This window comes from Ostrinia furnacalis, unplaced genomic scaffold (assembly GCF_004193835.3).
Source record: "Ostrinia furnacalis isolate ACB-3 unplaced genomic scaffold, ASM419383v2 OfSCF7348, whole genome shotgun sequence".
NCBI classification, from domain to species: Eukaryota; Metazoa; Arthropoda; class Insecta; order Lepidoptera; family Crambidae; genus Ostrinia; species Ostrinia furnacalis.
Window position 1 is genome coordinate 538987 of NW_021137587.1, and position 17797 is coordinate 556783.

General features: G+C 34.4%; 1 protein-coding gene across 1 annotated transcript; it reads right to left on the reverse strand.

Moving 5' to 3' along the window:
- Window positions 1-1342: 1342 nt before the first annotated feature.
- Window positions 1343-15983, reverse strand: LOC114364075 (uncharacterized). The gene is made up of 15 exons (XM_028320063.1): window positions 15900-15983; window positions 15188-15333; window positions 13176-13335; window positions 12712-12838; window positions 12329-12460; window positions 11821-11931; window positions 11546-11648; window positions 11117-11261; window positions 9162-9180; window positions 7759-7930; window positions 6177-6336; window positions 5895-6066; window positions 5064-5264; window positions 4280-4385; window positions 1343-1632 (listed from the first exon to the last, which is right to left on the reverse strand). Exons 2-15 carry the CDS (start codon window positions 15321-15323, stop codon window positions 1481-1483), a joined length of 1896 nt encoding a protein of 631 aa, XP_028175864.1. The 5' UTR covers window positions 15324-15333; window positions 15900-15983; the 3' UTR covers window positions 1343-1480.
- Between the last annotated feature and the right edge of the window lie 1814 nt (window positions 15984-17797).

A 17797-nucleotide genomic window follows, 5' to 3' on the forward strand; every position in this document is an offset into this window, starting at 1 on the left:
TGTGGGCTCATAATACGCTGCTCATAATAGTATTTTTCAAAGTAGTTTTTGCATTCGAAACACTTCATTAAAGTTAAAAATACCGCTCAGTATAAAAAAGCATTTGCCAAATATTGAAAAAAATGCAAGACCTAACGTTGACACTCAATCAAATATTAGGTCGCTCAAATATTATGAAGCTTCTCATTTTGTATTTTAAGGAACTCAATTTTTTTTTGTAAGTTGCTATTTTTTTGATTTTTCCTCACTCGCACTCAGTCGCTCACTTAGTAATTCTTTAGCCAACATTAATTATTTTTGACACTTACAACATAAATTTACAGTCACTCGTTTAAATACTACCCTTTTTTAAAGAATGCAATTGCACCCATTGCTTTCGATAATTGTACGTGTTACTTAAGTAGTGTCACATGGTACACACTACCGTTTTATGGCAGCAGACTGCCATCCAAAAGCTCGTAAGGTCAGAAAGTTTGACACTGAATAGAAATCTGACAACTATTCCGAATTTTCTTTATCTAGATACGAAAATCAGTGGTTTTTTTTCCCAAAAATAACAATGTAAGCTTATATTACTTTCTGAATATACCCATATTACTTATAGGGGATCTATAATAACAACTTTTCACTTATCGTAGTTTTTATACTCTGGGACTCAGCAACCTTCGACTTCGTAGAAGCCTACAGGACCATCAAAATAATGTTTTGCATTAGATAGAGAGAAGGAAGTTTAATGAACATAATTTAGCACCATTCTTATTATTATATTTTATGCATGTATTAGCAATTACTACAAATCTAATCAAGTAGCCCATATTGTGTAATCACAAATTTAAAGTCCCAGCTGTATTAAATGGTATACCTATGTGTCCCTTAAGTATAGTTGAAGCAAAGGAAAATAAATTGAAACATCTATTCACTCCATTTATAAAATTTTAATCAAAAATATTTGACATGTGAATTTTGACATAATAAATTGTTTAGATCTTTTACATATTACTCAACGGATTTTAAAGCAGTTTTCATGAAGAAAAAGGTTTAAAATGTACAAAGGTTCTACCTAACCGATGCGTGCAGCCCGTGTGCGCGATGGCGATGGACGATAGCAATCAATAGAAATCAGTAGGATAAAAAATACACATTATTTATGCATTCATTGCACCTGTGCGAAGCCCAGGAGTGCCAGGAGGGTCGCTAGATAAAAATGAAAACAAATTATTCATACATAATTTAATATTAAGCCGGATTTTTTTTTATTTGTCTGACGTGTTATGTCATGATATGATGCATCAGAAAGAAATCGGTTTCATACACTAGACTAGTGACTAGAATTTAGTGTCGTGTAGTGGTGGTTTCTAACGTGTCGCATAATGCATGACACCGATTCTGTTCTGATGCGTCAAAAAACACACCACGACACAACATGTTAGACAAATATAAATCCAGCTTTACATTGTTCTAAGTAATTTATGCTGTAGCCTCAATCGACTTCAAGTTTCCTGAAGGAGCCCTCGACCCCAAAGAGGGCCGATGAGGTCTTCGGAGTGCCGGGTCTTTTGGACTCGTCCGAACGAGTGCTTTCTTCTTTCAAGAACCAGTCTCGGTAACTCTCAACTTTGGCTTTCCAGTATTCTGTAAAAGGAAAAGTCGAATTTAAAGTTAAGTCAGTAAAAATTTTCATTCAATTATACTAATACTTGAATTTAATTTTAGACTTAGATTGAGATCTATGTAAAGTGAATTTTGTAAATAAACTAGTAAGAGCAATGTATGAATTAAACATAGAAAATAAAGTAAAAAATAAAATTGATACAATTGTTTCTATGGCTGCCTATATTTTGCCATTTCACAAAACATAAATAATAAAGTAGGCATCTGCCTTTACTCTCTAAGGACTCATATGTCAGTCAGCGTCAAATAGTTCATGACACTAAAAGTGGCTAAAAAGTTGACAACACAGGTTGTGATTTGACAAACGTGTTGCGAACTTTATTGGTATTGACGCTGACTGTACAAATAACAGCAAACCAAACTAAACACTGTTGCATCTTATTCTTAGTTGTAATGTACTATTGTGTTACAAAAATGTAGAGTCTGATCTGCTGTCGACTGTACAATAAATATTGTCTCTCTCTCTCTAATAGGTACAATTTCTAGTAGGTAGCTGCCATAAGCACCACTTGTAAAGCATACTTATTAAATTCTCGTTAATAGAAAGTCAAGAATGACAGCAGAGTAATGATAAAATGGCACAAATTGCGTAATTACATTAATGAACTGGCTACTTCACATATGTGCTTTGAGTAAGTAAGTACCTACTTACGAATTAAATTATTAGGCACCCATAATAGCAGGTAATTTATTAGTTAGTTATTTTCATTGTTAGAACTGAATTATAATCACAGTGACTAAGGCCATAACCAAATGATCCTTTTGTTATCCGAGCTAAAGACAAAAGTTACATTGCGAAATCCAGACTTAATAACTTTCTCGTTAATCAACAATTTAGTATGAGAGATGATGAAAATGTCACACGGTAAAGAAACTAAGTTAAATTCGATCAACCTAACAAGTTTTTCTTAACTGTAGCCATAATGGTCGTTATTTAATTCGATTCAGGCAATGATATTGAAAAATCCTTTCAATATTCTAAAACTAAGATAAAACACACGTAGTATGTAACATATTATATTATAAATCGAACATAGTAGCGTCATTTGGTAATCGAACCCAGGATCCAACCAAGAGAGATACATTTAAGAACCGAACTACAAAAGTGCCTGAGGGAGCAGCACTGGAGGTTGTTTTGTAACGTCAAACGTCAGCGAGGCTTTAGATCTCCTTCATATTTATATTATGCTCTGTCACGTCATAATAAATTAAATTATTTAGTGCGATGGCCAAGTCAATAATTTATGTAAAACGTTAAAGATTTCCTAGCCTGGACTTGGTATTACATGGATCTCACAACTTTTTACCGTAGAACAACTGAGTTGCGAGACTTGGTTTTTTTGACAAGTATTGTTTTTGATGGGATCTCATTTCTTTTTGTATTTTGTAGACAGCAGTTATGTATCTAGAAAACTGGACCGAAATTGAAAAATTTTACTCGACTTGGCGGTTGCACTACCGTGCCCCCAAATATTATTTCTTTTTGTATTTTGTAGACAGCAGTTATGTATCTAGAAAACTGGACCGAAATTGAAAAATTTTACTCGACTTGGCGGTTGCACTACCGTGCCCCCAAATATTTTAGTTTTTCCTTGATTCATACACCAAACACTACTTATATTCCAAATTTGAAGCTTCTAGGTCTGCTAGAAGTGCCTTAGAGTTTTGATGATCGGTGAGTCAGTGAGTGAGTCAGTGAGTCAGTGAGTCAGTCAGTGAGTGACAAAATTAAGTAACTTTGACCCGTTATAATTCTTAAACTACTGGTTCAAATTGAATGAAATTTTAAATATACCGTGTCTTTACAATGCCTGCATAGCTAATGAAAATTCAGCCTTCTAGTTTTATCCACAACGAAGTTACAGGCGGTCGAAAATGGCCTGAATTGCTTCGAGAAAAGGATGGTACGGCCGTGCCGCTTTTTTGCTCGACTTGGTGGGGGCACTGCCGTGCCCCCAGATTATGTCAATGTCACCCCACCATAACGCTTCCATACCTCAGGCACTGACTGAGTTAAACGCTAGACCTAAATAACTGTACCAAAATCATTAAAGACGTGACAAGTTGTCTGTCAAAAGTGAAATTTTCACACACAGCTCGGTAATCGTTTCGTGTTACATAACAAGTTCAATTTTCTAAAACTACTAATATTACAATAACACTATTTCCTGGTGCAACTACTCACAAACGACGACGTTACGTTTGAAAACATTACTAATGAGATATTTTAGTTAATTTTTATTGTATTCGCCTTCACTTACATTAATCATTAATGTCATTAATTAATAATGGTCTACTTGCTAGGAATAGAGATATTAGTCTAACTAGGTATGCGCTTAAACTTTAATAAATACGAAGTGCTATTTTTAATTACTTCATCCAAAAAGAAAATTGCCTGATAAAAGTACGTGTCTTAAATTCCCTGATATTGAAGTTTCATTATAAATTAAAAATAGTTAATAATAAGTTACTGCTTAAAATGTTATGCCAAATTCAGCACTTTAGGATTAATTGCTAAAATTCTACTTGGAAAAGAGATAACGATAAAAAATCTTGGAAATAGCTTATTCAAATGTTGTAATTAAAACTAAATAAACCCAGTATTTACCTGTTAGTTCCGTAACAGAGCCATCTTCTCCGCCATATTCTACTGGAAGAATCGACTTAGGAATGGTTTTGTACATGGCTTCGTAGTTCTGGTTGTGAACTAGAATCTGAAAAATTTTATAATAATCATGAAATAAATTGTTTTAACTATGACACCGACCAAATTATTTGTCCTTCTGCAGTTACAAACTATAATAATAACACAATACATGATGATGACGACGATAAAGTACTAAATTCAACTTTTACGTTGTAAGCAATATTGGACCAAAAACTGTCTCTTTTTCATGTAAAATTAATCTAGCTACTTTAACTGTAAACATAGTGGTTTTTGTGCCTTAATCGATCCCATTATCCCAAGGTAAAAGTTGTTTTATAGCAGGTGATTACGTATATTCAAGAAATGACACGATTTCATAATCAATCAGCCTTTTCTTACCACCCGGCTATAGTAATTGCGCCGGTGCCTGCCCACGGCATTATAGAGCTTGTTCTTTTTGACAGGTGCCAAATTAACATAATTACAGGTTTTAATTAATGTGAATTAATACAATTTAGTGCGGCATATCGATAGTCTAGGTACTATCCATAATTAATAATTTGTTAGATAGGGTAAACATTGGTCACCAAAAATGTTTATTCTGCATTACACTTGTTTATTGAGTATCTAATTGAACTATAGATATTCTGCTACCAATGTCACTTTCTCTCGGAGACTGAACAGTTTTGTAGTCGACCATCAATAAGTCTAGCTGCTGAGTTCTTATATGTATACTACAACCCACCCTCTTTTTTAACTTTTCGCCAAGAAAAGTCCTGAAGATGTTATATGCTGCTTCAAAACCAGTCGGCGTATTCAAGATGTGGTTGGCGCGGACCCTCACTGGCAGTGCCTTCTCGAAGGTGGACACCGCTTTCTTGGCTAAGGCTGGTGTCCACTGACTCAGCACGCTCACGCCAACACCTTTCATATCGACTATCACCTCCTAAAACAGAATAGTTAATAAATATCCTTGAAAATTTTACGATCTACTATCTCATCACCAATTATTCACCATCAAGTTATTTATTCTCCTCTGCAAGAGGACGGCCCTCTCTAATTTACCAGAGGCAAATAAAGAATTTGGCCTACATTCTCCACGAAACAAAATATAATATTGTAGTTCTGTGGGATACCAGACACAGGATAAAATAACATAGGAAATAACCACACCAAAACAAGCTGATTTGCTCATACACCCTAATATTTACATTGTGAACCAAACCTCCGACCTCTGGAACAGTCCAAACCACTGGTCAAGTGAACACAGAAGTAAAAAATTGTAAAAAAAGAAAAAAGTTTGGAAGCTTGGGGAGAAATTTTTGAGGTAAAGGTAATTTTAAATATGACAAAATGTTAGATCAAATGAACATAGCAATCTCGGTCAGCAGGTCAGTTGTCGAAAAGATTCAGCTGTTTGGAATAGCTCGTTTCATGAATTACATTTCTTACTTTGACATTATCTATTGCCTAGAATTGCTGACTAGAGAAATAATTTGTCAACAAGCAATTTTGTAGTATAATTCAACAACATAGAGTTTAAAAATAAACATGTAAAGCTTAAAAATGTATATACCTCACCAGCCACAGTGAAATTGTCATCTTCCAGGAACAAGATCTCGGTTATCATGAACGAGACCTTGAGCACGTCCGACAGATGAAACTTAGAAGGGTTGAAGAGACCTAGCCTTACTATGTTTATTCTTGAAGAGTCTTCTTCCTTACATTTCTTTAACGGCAAAAAAGTCCTGAAACAAGAAATCCACCCATGTAACGAACAACACACCAAAAATACAGTAAATGATTCAGCTGCATGATTTTATTTTTTTTTAAATCGTGAAATAAACTCGTCACTTACCCTAATTGTAATATTTCTTGAATTCTTGGATCTAAGGGATCTCTGTTGGCGAAAAATTCAGGAACAATGGTTTTCAGTGTATAATACATGTCCATTTTTTCTTTACTCCTTTCTAAACTGAATTTACTTCCACGTAGAAATGCAACTATCCATTGATCCGCTGGAATTCAAAAATAGTGTTTTTAAGTCAAATTATACTTACAGTACAAGTTACAACCACCGTGAAATGCAAGTGGTTCTATTTTACGCATTTTATTGAAAGAAGAAATTTCTTCATACTATTGCAAAATAGCTCCATCTATGAGGGAAACATGAGACTACGTTCAAATCGTTGCTATCACTTGCTGTAGCACCTACGGACTTCTGCTTTCAAATGTGATATGATTCACCAAAGAACCAAAAGGTGACACTAAATAGACATTGTTCAATATAAATAACATAAAATATATTGAATTCATTTGTTATTTTTCCATTTTTCCCAACATTTAAATCTCATTTTAACCTACATAATTCAAATGAACATAACATAGTTAATGGTTAGCAGAGTTTAGTTCTTTTGTACAAGAGCACTATAATAATAAGGTAAATCGAAAATTTTCCGGGAGGAAAATCCACAATTACATTACAAATAGGTAGTAGGTATAATGTAGGTATTAAAATTTTCCTATAATAACCTTTACACCCTTTCTATCTATGTATGACAATTTTTTTATCATTACTATCATAAAAGATTAATTAGTCATGGATATTATTCGAAGATTAGTTAATACACAGAAAGGGAAGTCCCTATAACCCCTAAGTAGGTTATTGTGTTATAGTTAGGTGGCACCTGATATAATAAATCAGTGAGATAATTGTCAGCTTAAGAAACAGTTACATAAGTAACCAAGCATTTTTGTATTTAGTGACAATTTATTCAAATTTAATGTTAAATATTTCATAATTTAAATTAACTACAATAGCACTCAAGAAATTCTTAAGTAAATACATCGAAATAGAAATAAGAAGTATATTTGCTACTTTTCGGTCATGACCTATTCGTCGCTGTGTTCCAAGACATTAGTTAGAATGAAACAAATAACAAAAATCATTCATTTCCATAAACATTTAAACAATTTGTTGCCGAATCTTTCCTAATAGTCTCAACAGGCAAATATTGCAAACGCGCAATAATTAAAAACCCAAGTTTGCAATCCTGAAAAAATCCTGAAAGCCTGATCAAAAATTAGATTTTAAAGATTTTCGAAATAGTTTTTAGAATATCTTTATAACATTTTAATAAATCTAATTTGGCTACAATTTAAGTTTATATTGGGTGCGGATATTACATGTTGTCAAAGATAGGTTTATGTGTTTCAAAAACTGAAAATGTTGTGGTAGCCGCATTTTCCAAGACACGTGCCTACTGGCTGAATTAATATACATACCTATATTATGATAGTGTAACTTATTCTCGAGTTGAATTAATGGGAAAATAGTTTATGTGCTAGCAAATTTTTTTTTTCTCTTTTTTTGTGTCCCTCAAGACGTGATGTCCTAAATTGATGTATGGGTTACTCCACTACTTCTTTTCTTTACTTACATGGCTGTACAGAATGAAGGTGTGGTTGTTGGCTCAGCCAGGTCTTGAGGGCTTGGATGTCGGAGTCCACTCTCTTCGGGTCCTCATTGATATCCTCTTGTGCTTTTTTTAGAAGAGCAGCTGGTAGCGGCCGAATCGAGATCGCCATGGTTGTAATAGTATGTATGTATATCTGGAACTAATATACAGGATGACCTAATGGTGGTGTATCAAACTTAAAGAATTTATTGATTTTATGTAGGTATATAAGGTAACAAAATTCTCCAAAAAATTAAAAAACGGGTCATATACCTTCGTACTCGTATGTTACAAACAGCAAACAAGGCTCTTATTAATTAATATAATAGGTAACTAATGCATGTTGTGTTTACCTTAAAAAAATACACTTGACAGTTAATGCTTAATAGGTATTCTTTGGTATCACCTAAATATATTTTATTGTGCGTTTTATGATTTTACTTTAACTACTTATCAACTTTATTAGTCAATTTTTATTTTATGTTACTTTTCGTGGGATTTATCAATAAATACAAGGTGAAAATATCGTGAATACCTATACGATAACTGATATTAGTATGGTTTGAAATTGATAAGGCAGCACTCAGCTCAGGAAAAATGATCAGCTACTTAATCATACATAGGTACTTATTAACTCTATTTTACGTTAGACTTAATTAAATCAGTAAAATGGCCGAAGAGCAGCATCTGCAAATCAGTCTCGGAAATTGTTAACACATTGATGGACAGTAACTTCCACGGGCGTTCAGGTAGTGAAGAATGATACGACAGAACGTCTACAGACGTCATAGTTTTTACTGGTTTTACATTGACACTACTTCCATAGGCAATGTATGTGAATAAGTAGTGTCATTTGGGAAGTAATTCTTAACTTTTACTGGCCACCAATGAGTTAATTAAGCATCTCGATTTACGAATAAGTACCTACTTATTATGAAAGTTTTATTCGTGAAAACTGTTTTGCTATAGTATAATAAGTAACTTTTTAAAGTTTTTTGGTATCACCATTAGCTATGACTAAATAATTATTTAAAATTTACTAGATTTTCCGCAATCTTGGAAATTTTTTTGGTGTAAGTAGTATAATTTTCTAAGCAGTAACCTAAAAATATGAGCGTTAAAAATGCTTACCAGTCACAAAGGCATAGTTTTGTTTATGTGCTTTTTGTTATAAGAAAACAAAATGAAAAACTGTTAACTTACCGTTTTAACCACTACGTCATAAACTCAATATTATGATTTATTCTTCAAATAATCACTGTTTTGAAGTTTCACATTCTCTTTGGAGATGCAAAACGTTCGATGTAAGTCAGACAACGACCTTGCTCGCTCCAACCGAACCTAGTACTAATTGCCGTTTGCGAATGACATTGAATATACCTTACCGTGTTATCGCTAATACAGCTACAGGCCGGCAAGGTAATAACGCCTTTATTGCTAATGTGATATCAACTAAAACATTAATTTCTATTTAATTGCTCGAGACTAGACTGAGAAGATTACGGTTCAGTTAACAGTCAAATATATACAGGGTGTTAGGTAAATGGGTATATGAGCCGACACTAGCCCGTGTTAACATGGGCATATAAATGGTATGGTGAAGACAGAAATTTGATATCATGATTTTATTTTTTTAATTTTCATACAAAATAAATTTTATAAAATCCGATTTGTGTGAAAATTAAAATAATTAAAATGAAGATATTAATTTTCTGACTTCACCATTCCATTTAGGGTAAACCACCCAATTTTGGCACTTTAAGCAGCTACTTCACAAAACCGATAAAATTTGCATGTAAAAATATGTTTTATCAAAGAAAAAAACANGACACTGCACCAAAATTAGAAACGCTTAGTTCAATTATTTTTTGTCGAATTTGTAAAAGAAAATACTCATTAATAATGTTGTCCTCAAAATGGAACCTCTGTATATTTTCGTGTTAAAAAAAATCAAAGTTCTATGTCATAAAAAACATATGATTTTCAGCTACGCCGCTCAAAAAATGTGTTTGGGAAATTGACCCCTTAACCTGTTATCTGGTGGTGGTAACTACCAACATAGTGAACTTTTGTTAGATATAAGAGATTAGAGATAATAATAATATTAATAACACAAAACCAATGAAAAATATTTATCTACAACTAGTCCTAAATTACCCTAAATACGCCAATGCGTACATTGCGTCTCCGTCGTCGAACTAAGACGGATCGACTTTAAGGTTCATAAAAGGAACACGTCTCTGTACTGCTTGAATAATCGCATCCGTCGGCGTTTGATTCCTTAGCTTCGATATATGTTTATGAATTTTGAAAATTAAACATAATGTTAGGTATACATAAAGGAGCTACCCAAAAACTGATTTTGGCGGATGGAGATATGCGACGTTGTTCAACGACAACGATAGATAGACATGCAGACATGCATTTTACAACAAGTTGCTTTCTTATTTAATTTTTCGCGATAAGAGTTGCATCTCAAACTAAATTGTAAATTATAAACATTATCCAGTGTCTAAGTACCTCAGATGGAAGAGCAGTCGCCCGGCAAGCGAAAGTTCGTGGGTTCGATTTCCGCCTTAGACAATTCGATTTTAAAGTTATTTATAATTTACAACTTGCTTGCTACTAATGGTTACTGCTAAAACCACACAAACGCTGTGTGTCACCGGGGTCAATGCCTCTTTTTATCTTGTTTGTACAAAGAAAACTCATTTTCCTGATTATACACATTTATAATTAGATAACTATCTCTGTTTTTGCGAAGGACTAGTTAATTAATTAAGTATTAATTTTAGCACATAATAAATTACGTTGAGCAAATAATTCTGTATTAGGTACCTGCGCATTATCTTATAAAGTATATTTTATTGTCCCAAAAAGGGTTCCTTGTCAGGACTAGGTACAGAACGGACTTACGGACATTTCCTTACAAAAAAAATACTTAAAAATAAATTTAAATGCATTTATTTCAGACAATCATGTCCATCAATTAAATTAAAATAAAATTATGACAAAAGAACTTTAATAATTTGTAGTTATATTTCAATAATTATCTGTTATCATAATAACTATTGCACTTAATATTATTTTTGCCTTAGTTATTTATTGGAAAATCAACCCTATGACAACTATTAAAGATGGCTTAGGCTGGATTGCACCATCTTACTTTAACTTTGGCAAACGTCAAAAATCTGTCAAACTTCATTAAAAAAAAAACACCGGTCATTGTCATAGTTACGGTTAAAATAAGTTCGTGCAACTCAGCCTTAGTGTATAAATCTCCGGCGCCTCTGACATCCACCACACCAAAAGGTTTTTAAGTCTTATCATTCTGAGTGACTAATCTATCTCCAACTGCCTGAAGGAGCCATCGACGTCAGTGCTGTTGTAGCCAGACTGCTTGGGCCTTTTAGCTTCGTCTGTGCCTAACAGCTGCTCCTCTTGCATCCAATCCTTGTATTCAACTATTTTAGCTGCCCAGTATTCTGCGGATGATAAAACAATGTGTTTAGGACACGCATGTGACCAGCAGGACTAAAGGTTCCGCCAAACCAACGCGTGTAGCCAGCGTGCGCGATAACGATGGCGATCCTACTGATTTCTACTGATCGCCATCCCGCACGCGGGCTGCACTGGTTGGTTTGGTCGAGCCTTAAGATATAATCTTAACGACACATTTTATCGATTTTTGACGATAAACCCATACATATGTCGTCCCAAATCGTCGATTAGTACGAGTAAGTTAAGTAGTTATTAAAGCATTACAAACCTATCATTTCCTTGAAGGTGCCGCCATCACCGCCATACTCTGCTGGAATAATTTCTTTTGGAAGAAAATCTAATAATTCGCTAGTACTCTTGTGAATTTTAAGCTGAAAACAAAAATATAAGTAAGGTAAGGGCTACCTAAGTAAACTCCAACAAACGTTACTTCGACATTACATTACTTAGACAAAGGATATTCGCCTTTGTCGGAGTTCAGTTTTTGAGCCTAATTTAAGATTATATTGTATTGCTATAGGTACTACTTTATTTCAACCTTACCCTTTGCTTCGCTTTTTCATTTAGTAATCCAGAAATAAGTGTAAATATGACTTCTATTCCACTCGGCAATCGCATATGATGACTTCCTTTTAAACGTAGAGGCATAGAATCCTGTAATAAATAAAACTAAATTAGACTGGCTTCTGTCACACAGATTCCATTATTAATTAATTTCAAAACACAGTTGTTTAGGAAGAAAGTAACAATTAACACTATTAATTTCATTTACTATCGGAAATATTTTGCTTTATGTACGAGTAGGTATATGTGTGTGCCTGTATAATAGGTACCATTAGTACCATACCTAATTCCAACGTACAAAACATAGTACTAGATATTAACAGCTTATTATTTTGCCCCATAGCACTATAGGTACACAAGAACGGATAAATTTTATAATAAGTACCTATAATGTATTGATGGAATAATTATGAAAAGGTGAGGTGGTGTACTTTCGAAGTAAGCTGCCAGTGGCTTAAAAAAATAACTATTAATTTTTCTCAAATACCTGGCTGACAGCAATCATTTTCTTGAGCGTGCTCGGGTTTGCTTGTGTTAAATGGGACATAGTAACACCTTCGTAGTCCACCACTATCTTCGTTCCCATCACTGTGGCGACATCGTCTTCTACGACAACAATCTGAAATAACATTCGAAATACATAATTTTAATATCAGAAATCTACTAATAACGCCAGAAATGTATAAAACCTTCGTGGTTTAAGGTTTTTTTAAACACTTTTTTACTTTGACTCATAACTATGTGCCGTGCCGTTTTTGCAACTGCTCGTTGAATCTCAAAAATTCGTTTTTATCTTCAAACGAATTAAAGCTGGTTCATTAGGTTTGGGCTGTTATTGTTTAGATAAGTATTGCTTTGAAAAACTCTTACCTGAACTAAATAATATAATATGCACATTAGCTCTGATACCGTATTGACTGACGGGTCGTATGCGCCGGGCCTTATGAGGATAACTCGGGGGTGAAGGGTTTTAGCTTTAGGTAATACAATAACTGTCCTGAAATATTAAAAGCATAGGTAATTAATTATTTTAATCGTATTACAAATAATTGGAAATTTTTTTAACGGAAAATGTTTAAACATTAAAAGAAAAATAAAATTGTAATCAATAAACGAAAAACTGAAACTTTTTCGTTCCAAGCGAACGATCTTAAAGGCGGTGTAGTGAAAACTGCGTCTCATTATTGTTAAAAGCAGTTCAGGAAATCAATTCATCATGAAAATTATTTATTCCGAGTCTTTGACTCGACAAGACAAGTTTTGTTTGGGTGTTTTAGTTTGAGTAATGAGGTTAGGCGTTAAATTTTCGAGAAACATTCCACAAATAATCTTACCCAACCCTCAGAAAGTCCAAGAACGCCTGTTCTGTCGGTTTAAACGTCAAGGTTATATCTGCAGCCGTGGTCTTCAACGTGTAGTACAGATCCAACTTTTTCTTCAGCCGTTCTAAACTGAACTTACAACCTCGGAGCAACCCCACCAGCCACTGGTCATCTGGAATCAGGGTTTAAGATATAAAATGATTAGCAAGCCCAGCAGGCAAATCGAAGTGACAATAGGCTGGTCAGTCTTAGAACTGATGTCCTTATGCTAGAATGGAGCCCGCGTCTTAGCAAGCGCAAGGTAGAAAACTCTTCCTTTAGCAAGATTAAATAATGAAATATTCAAGGTGATTAGAAGACAATTGCATTATCTACTTATACTTCTATACTATCTATTCTATACTAATATTATAAATGCGAAAGTAACTCTGTCTGTCTTGCTTTCACGCCTAAACCACTGAACCGATTTTGATGAAATTTGGCATAGAGATAGATTGAGTCCCGGGAAAGGACATAGGATAGTTTTTATCCCGGTTTTTGAAACAGGAATGCGCGCGATAAAGTTTTTCTATGACAGACAAAATTCCACGCGAGCGAAGCCGCGGGCGGAAAGCTAGTTATTATTATAAATGAATGGAAGATCATATCCAGCAATAAAATAGTGTTTAATACTACATGTTTATGTTAGAAATCCCGCCTATTTACGAGTATGTCCAATGTAAAGTCAAAGTCAAAAAGTCAAAATTTCTTTATTTGTTTGGACTAATAAATAGTTCTTACAAATTGTCATTTTGCTCTTAAGGAGCCTCTACATGTCTCATAATCTTTTTACCCTACCAGCGCTTCGAGACCAACATTTGGCAAGTGCTGAGAAGAAGCGCCGCAACAAACTCAGTCACCACTGTCTGCCGGTTAATATAAATAAATAGACTGCCGGTTAATGTAAAAAATGGGAGTAGGAAGAGGAAGACCTTTGTTTGGAACACTGGGCTCTAGTACTGTTACTTACTGTCTTCTAACTTTTTCAGGTTGATATGACTCACTCACGATTAATTGAAATCCTTATCTTATTTATAAACGTAAAGGTGTGCTTATGATAATATCTTACAATGATATTTTTTGACAAAGAAGTAACACTTGCATGTACTTGCAACTACAAACATGTTGCACCTGCTTCTAAATTAATCCCTACTTATTACATAACTAGCTTTCCGCCCGCGGCTTTGCCCGCGTGGAATTTTTCTGTTTTTTATAATATAACCTAGACACTCCGCAATAATGTGGCTTTCTATTGGTGAAATATTTTTTAAAATCGGTTTAGTAGTTCCCGAGATTACTCCTTACAATTTAACAAATATACAAAGACAAACACACAAACTTTACCTCTTTATACAATGATAAATAATGTAATATTATCTATACTAATACAGGGTGATTTTTGTATCAGTATCCAAATTTTCAGGATCGACTCAGAAATAAATTAATAAATAAATAAATCTTTGGACAATTTCACACAGCGCCAGCTAGCCCCAAAGTAAGCAACTTAATGCTTGTGTTATGGGTGCTAGCTTAACGGATATACTACTTATACTTGTTTTCAGTAACTTAATTGATTTACGTAAAGAAAACAAAACTTTTTTCTCCATATTTTATTATCTTCATCCGCTGCGCGCGGTTTCCAAATTGACTCACGTGGAAAATTTGCTTCGTTCATGGAAAAATACGTACACACAGTTAACTGCAAAGCTTAATAGACATAATGGTGAGCGAAAATAAGCAATAACCTTTAAAACTTAAGATATGGGCACCCGCGAATTAGACTTTCAATATTTTTTTTTTGCGAAAAATACCTCTATTAAAAATAATTACGATAAAGTTGTATTGTTAAATTGTTCTAAAGAGCTTATTAAAAAAAATGGATACTGATAACAAAGTCACCCTGTATAGTATAGATAATATTACATTATTTATCATTGTGGAACATTTTAAGTCTTAACTGAAAATTTTGAATTGAATTAAATTACCTGTTCTTGCCCTCAGATGGGGTTGCTTCGCGATCCAGTCCTTAATATGCTGCAAATCATCTTTGATTTGCTTTGGGTTCTCATTCAATTCTTCATTGGCTAGCTTCGCCAACTCTGGGGTGAGCTCCCGAACCATTTCTTTAAACCTATATTGCAAATAAATCAGTTTAAATACCACATAAGGGATCCTGGCTCTTAGACTTTTGTAAAAAGAAATCAGATTGCTACGTAGGTGCTCCCCTACATAATACCTAAGTCTGACTACCTTTTGAAAGTCCTAGGTAGAGAAAGGCCAAGTCTGTCCCAGGGAATTTTTATAGAGAAACAAAAAGTAGAGACTCGAAGGTAAGAATCGATTTCTCTCCAGCTGGAGGTTACGCAAAGCGAATAACAACAAAAGTAGGGGTTTACCTAAAACAACTCACGAAGGATTTACTAATCATATGAACGACATAGTCTATAAGAATACCTAGCTGTATTTTTTCTCGTTTTAACAAATGAAATGGCTATTATACCTATTGTCTTATAAATGTCTTTCGACAACTTGATTACAAACAATATGAGATATTATAATGTTATTAACATTTTAAATAAATTATGTTACACTGTTTAAATAAAACAACTGGTAATTAAACTTTCTAAATCAATCGCTTAAACAACTGAATCAATGGTGTAGATTCAATATTGGTTAAATGAAGCACAATTGACTCACCTATCTTGCAGTGCCGTCGCCGCGGTATTGAATGGCTGATAACATAAGTCGGGTGTCGCTTATCATCCTATCTGTATAAAACTGCCAATTTACTTGTAATTTACGTATACTTTCAACAAATGTTTCCTACTACTCACATTGAACTAAAATAGACCCGTTGAGACACGTGTTTCTCTATTTTACTTGAAATGGAACGTGAAAATTTAAAATCTTATAACGACACTGGACTGATGACTGATGGAGCAGTAAGGTTCTGGAGTGGAGGCCACGTACCGGAAAACACAGTGTGACGTCCACCCACAAGCTGGACTAAGGACCTCATAAATGTAGCAGGAAAGCGCTAGATGCAGGCCACTACCAACCGGGCGATGTGGAGTGGAAATCCTATGTTCAGCAGTGGACATCCTCTGGCTGAAATGATGATGATAATGATGATACTAAAGATCAGATGATACTAAAACTATTGCTAACATTAGTCGTTTACAAGGAAAATTTATATAAAATTGAAACCCATGACAAAATACTACCCTAGATCAACACAAACTTGTTTTGGACAATAGATTTGAAGACATGGTTCGTAAGATAACTTGTTACGAGTATTCCAAAAGTACTTGGAATAATATGATACGCGTACCTTTAATGTGCTTGAAGCCTTTCATAATGGTCTAAGAGCCTGGAAACATCAGACCTTCGTTTTTTTTTTAAAAGCTGAAAGTTTGTCAGCGCGTGCTCCCAGCAAGATAAGAACGATGGATCATCATGAAATGGCTATAGTGGCTTTGGCAGATGCTGGGAAAACTATCATCTTTTACAAAGTAATAAACATATTTTATAAAATATCTGGGATTCACGGACTCTTGCTCTATAAAAGCATATTTCTAAAGCCAGAATGTTCTACTATGTTCTGTACTAAAAAACTAACCAGGGCTTGAGAATCTTGATAATGTAACGCACATGCCGTAATAATTGGAAAACCGGTACATTAACAAACATTGTTTAGTAATAAGTAGAGACTATCGTTAACCACGCATGCGCATCGATTCGTTGTTCTTGGTTCGTAATAATCATCTGATAGCTACTTTGTGACGTGGTTATAAAACATCAAAGAAACAATCTGTCCTCACTTATGTCAACGGACACTGAAAACAAATTAATATTTTTGTAATTCATCATCATTATCATATCAGCCATAGGACATCCACTGCTGAACACAGGCCTCCCCCTATGGCCTCCCCCTATGGCTTCCCCCTATGGCCTCCCCCTATGGCCTCCCATTATGGCCTCCTCCTATGGCCTCACCCAATGATTTTCCGGTTGGTAGCCTGCATGGCGCCTTCCTGCTACTATTTGTACCTTTTTTGTAGTTAGTGAGTAGTTTTGTAAGGTACATACGACTGCACATCAAGTTCAACACTGCAGTATCTTTGTAGTTGTAATAAAGGTTATTTTACAACAAAAATGGTCTGATTAGCACCGTACAACAGTATAAGGAATGAAATTTCACAGGTCAGCGGGTTACTTAAATATCGGATTGAAATTAATGTTGCACTTATGAATGAATGAATTCTAATATCTAATAAATTAAATTTATGTAATATGTATCCCGCCAANTGCATTCCAAGTTTATGGAATTTTTGGAAATTTCCATTTTCTACTATCCGGGGCCGTGGTGGAAAATTTTCTTCCAAAATGGTAGTTTTTTTCTATTCATGGCAACACTCGAATAACAGACCAACAATCGCCCGGAACATTGTACCCCACTCCGGTGTCGCCATCTACCGGAAAATTGCTGTCAAAGTTTAGAAATTTTTTGATCGCAACAAAATGGCCGACGGCTCAGCCGCCATCTTGTTTTTTGATAATCTGTTAATGGGGCTCTGAAGCAGACTATACAAGTA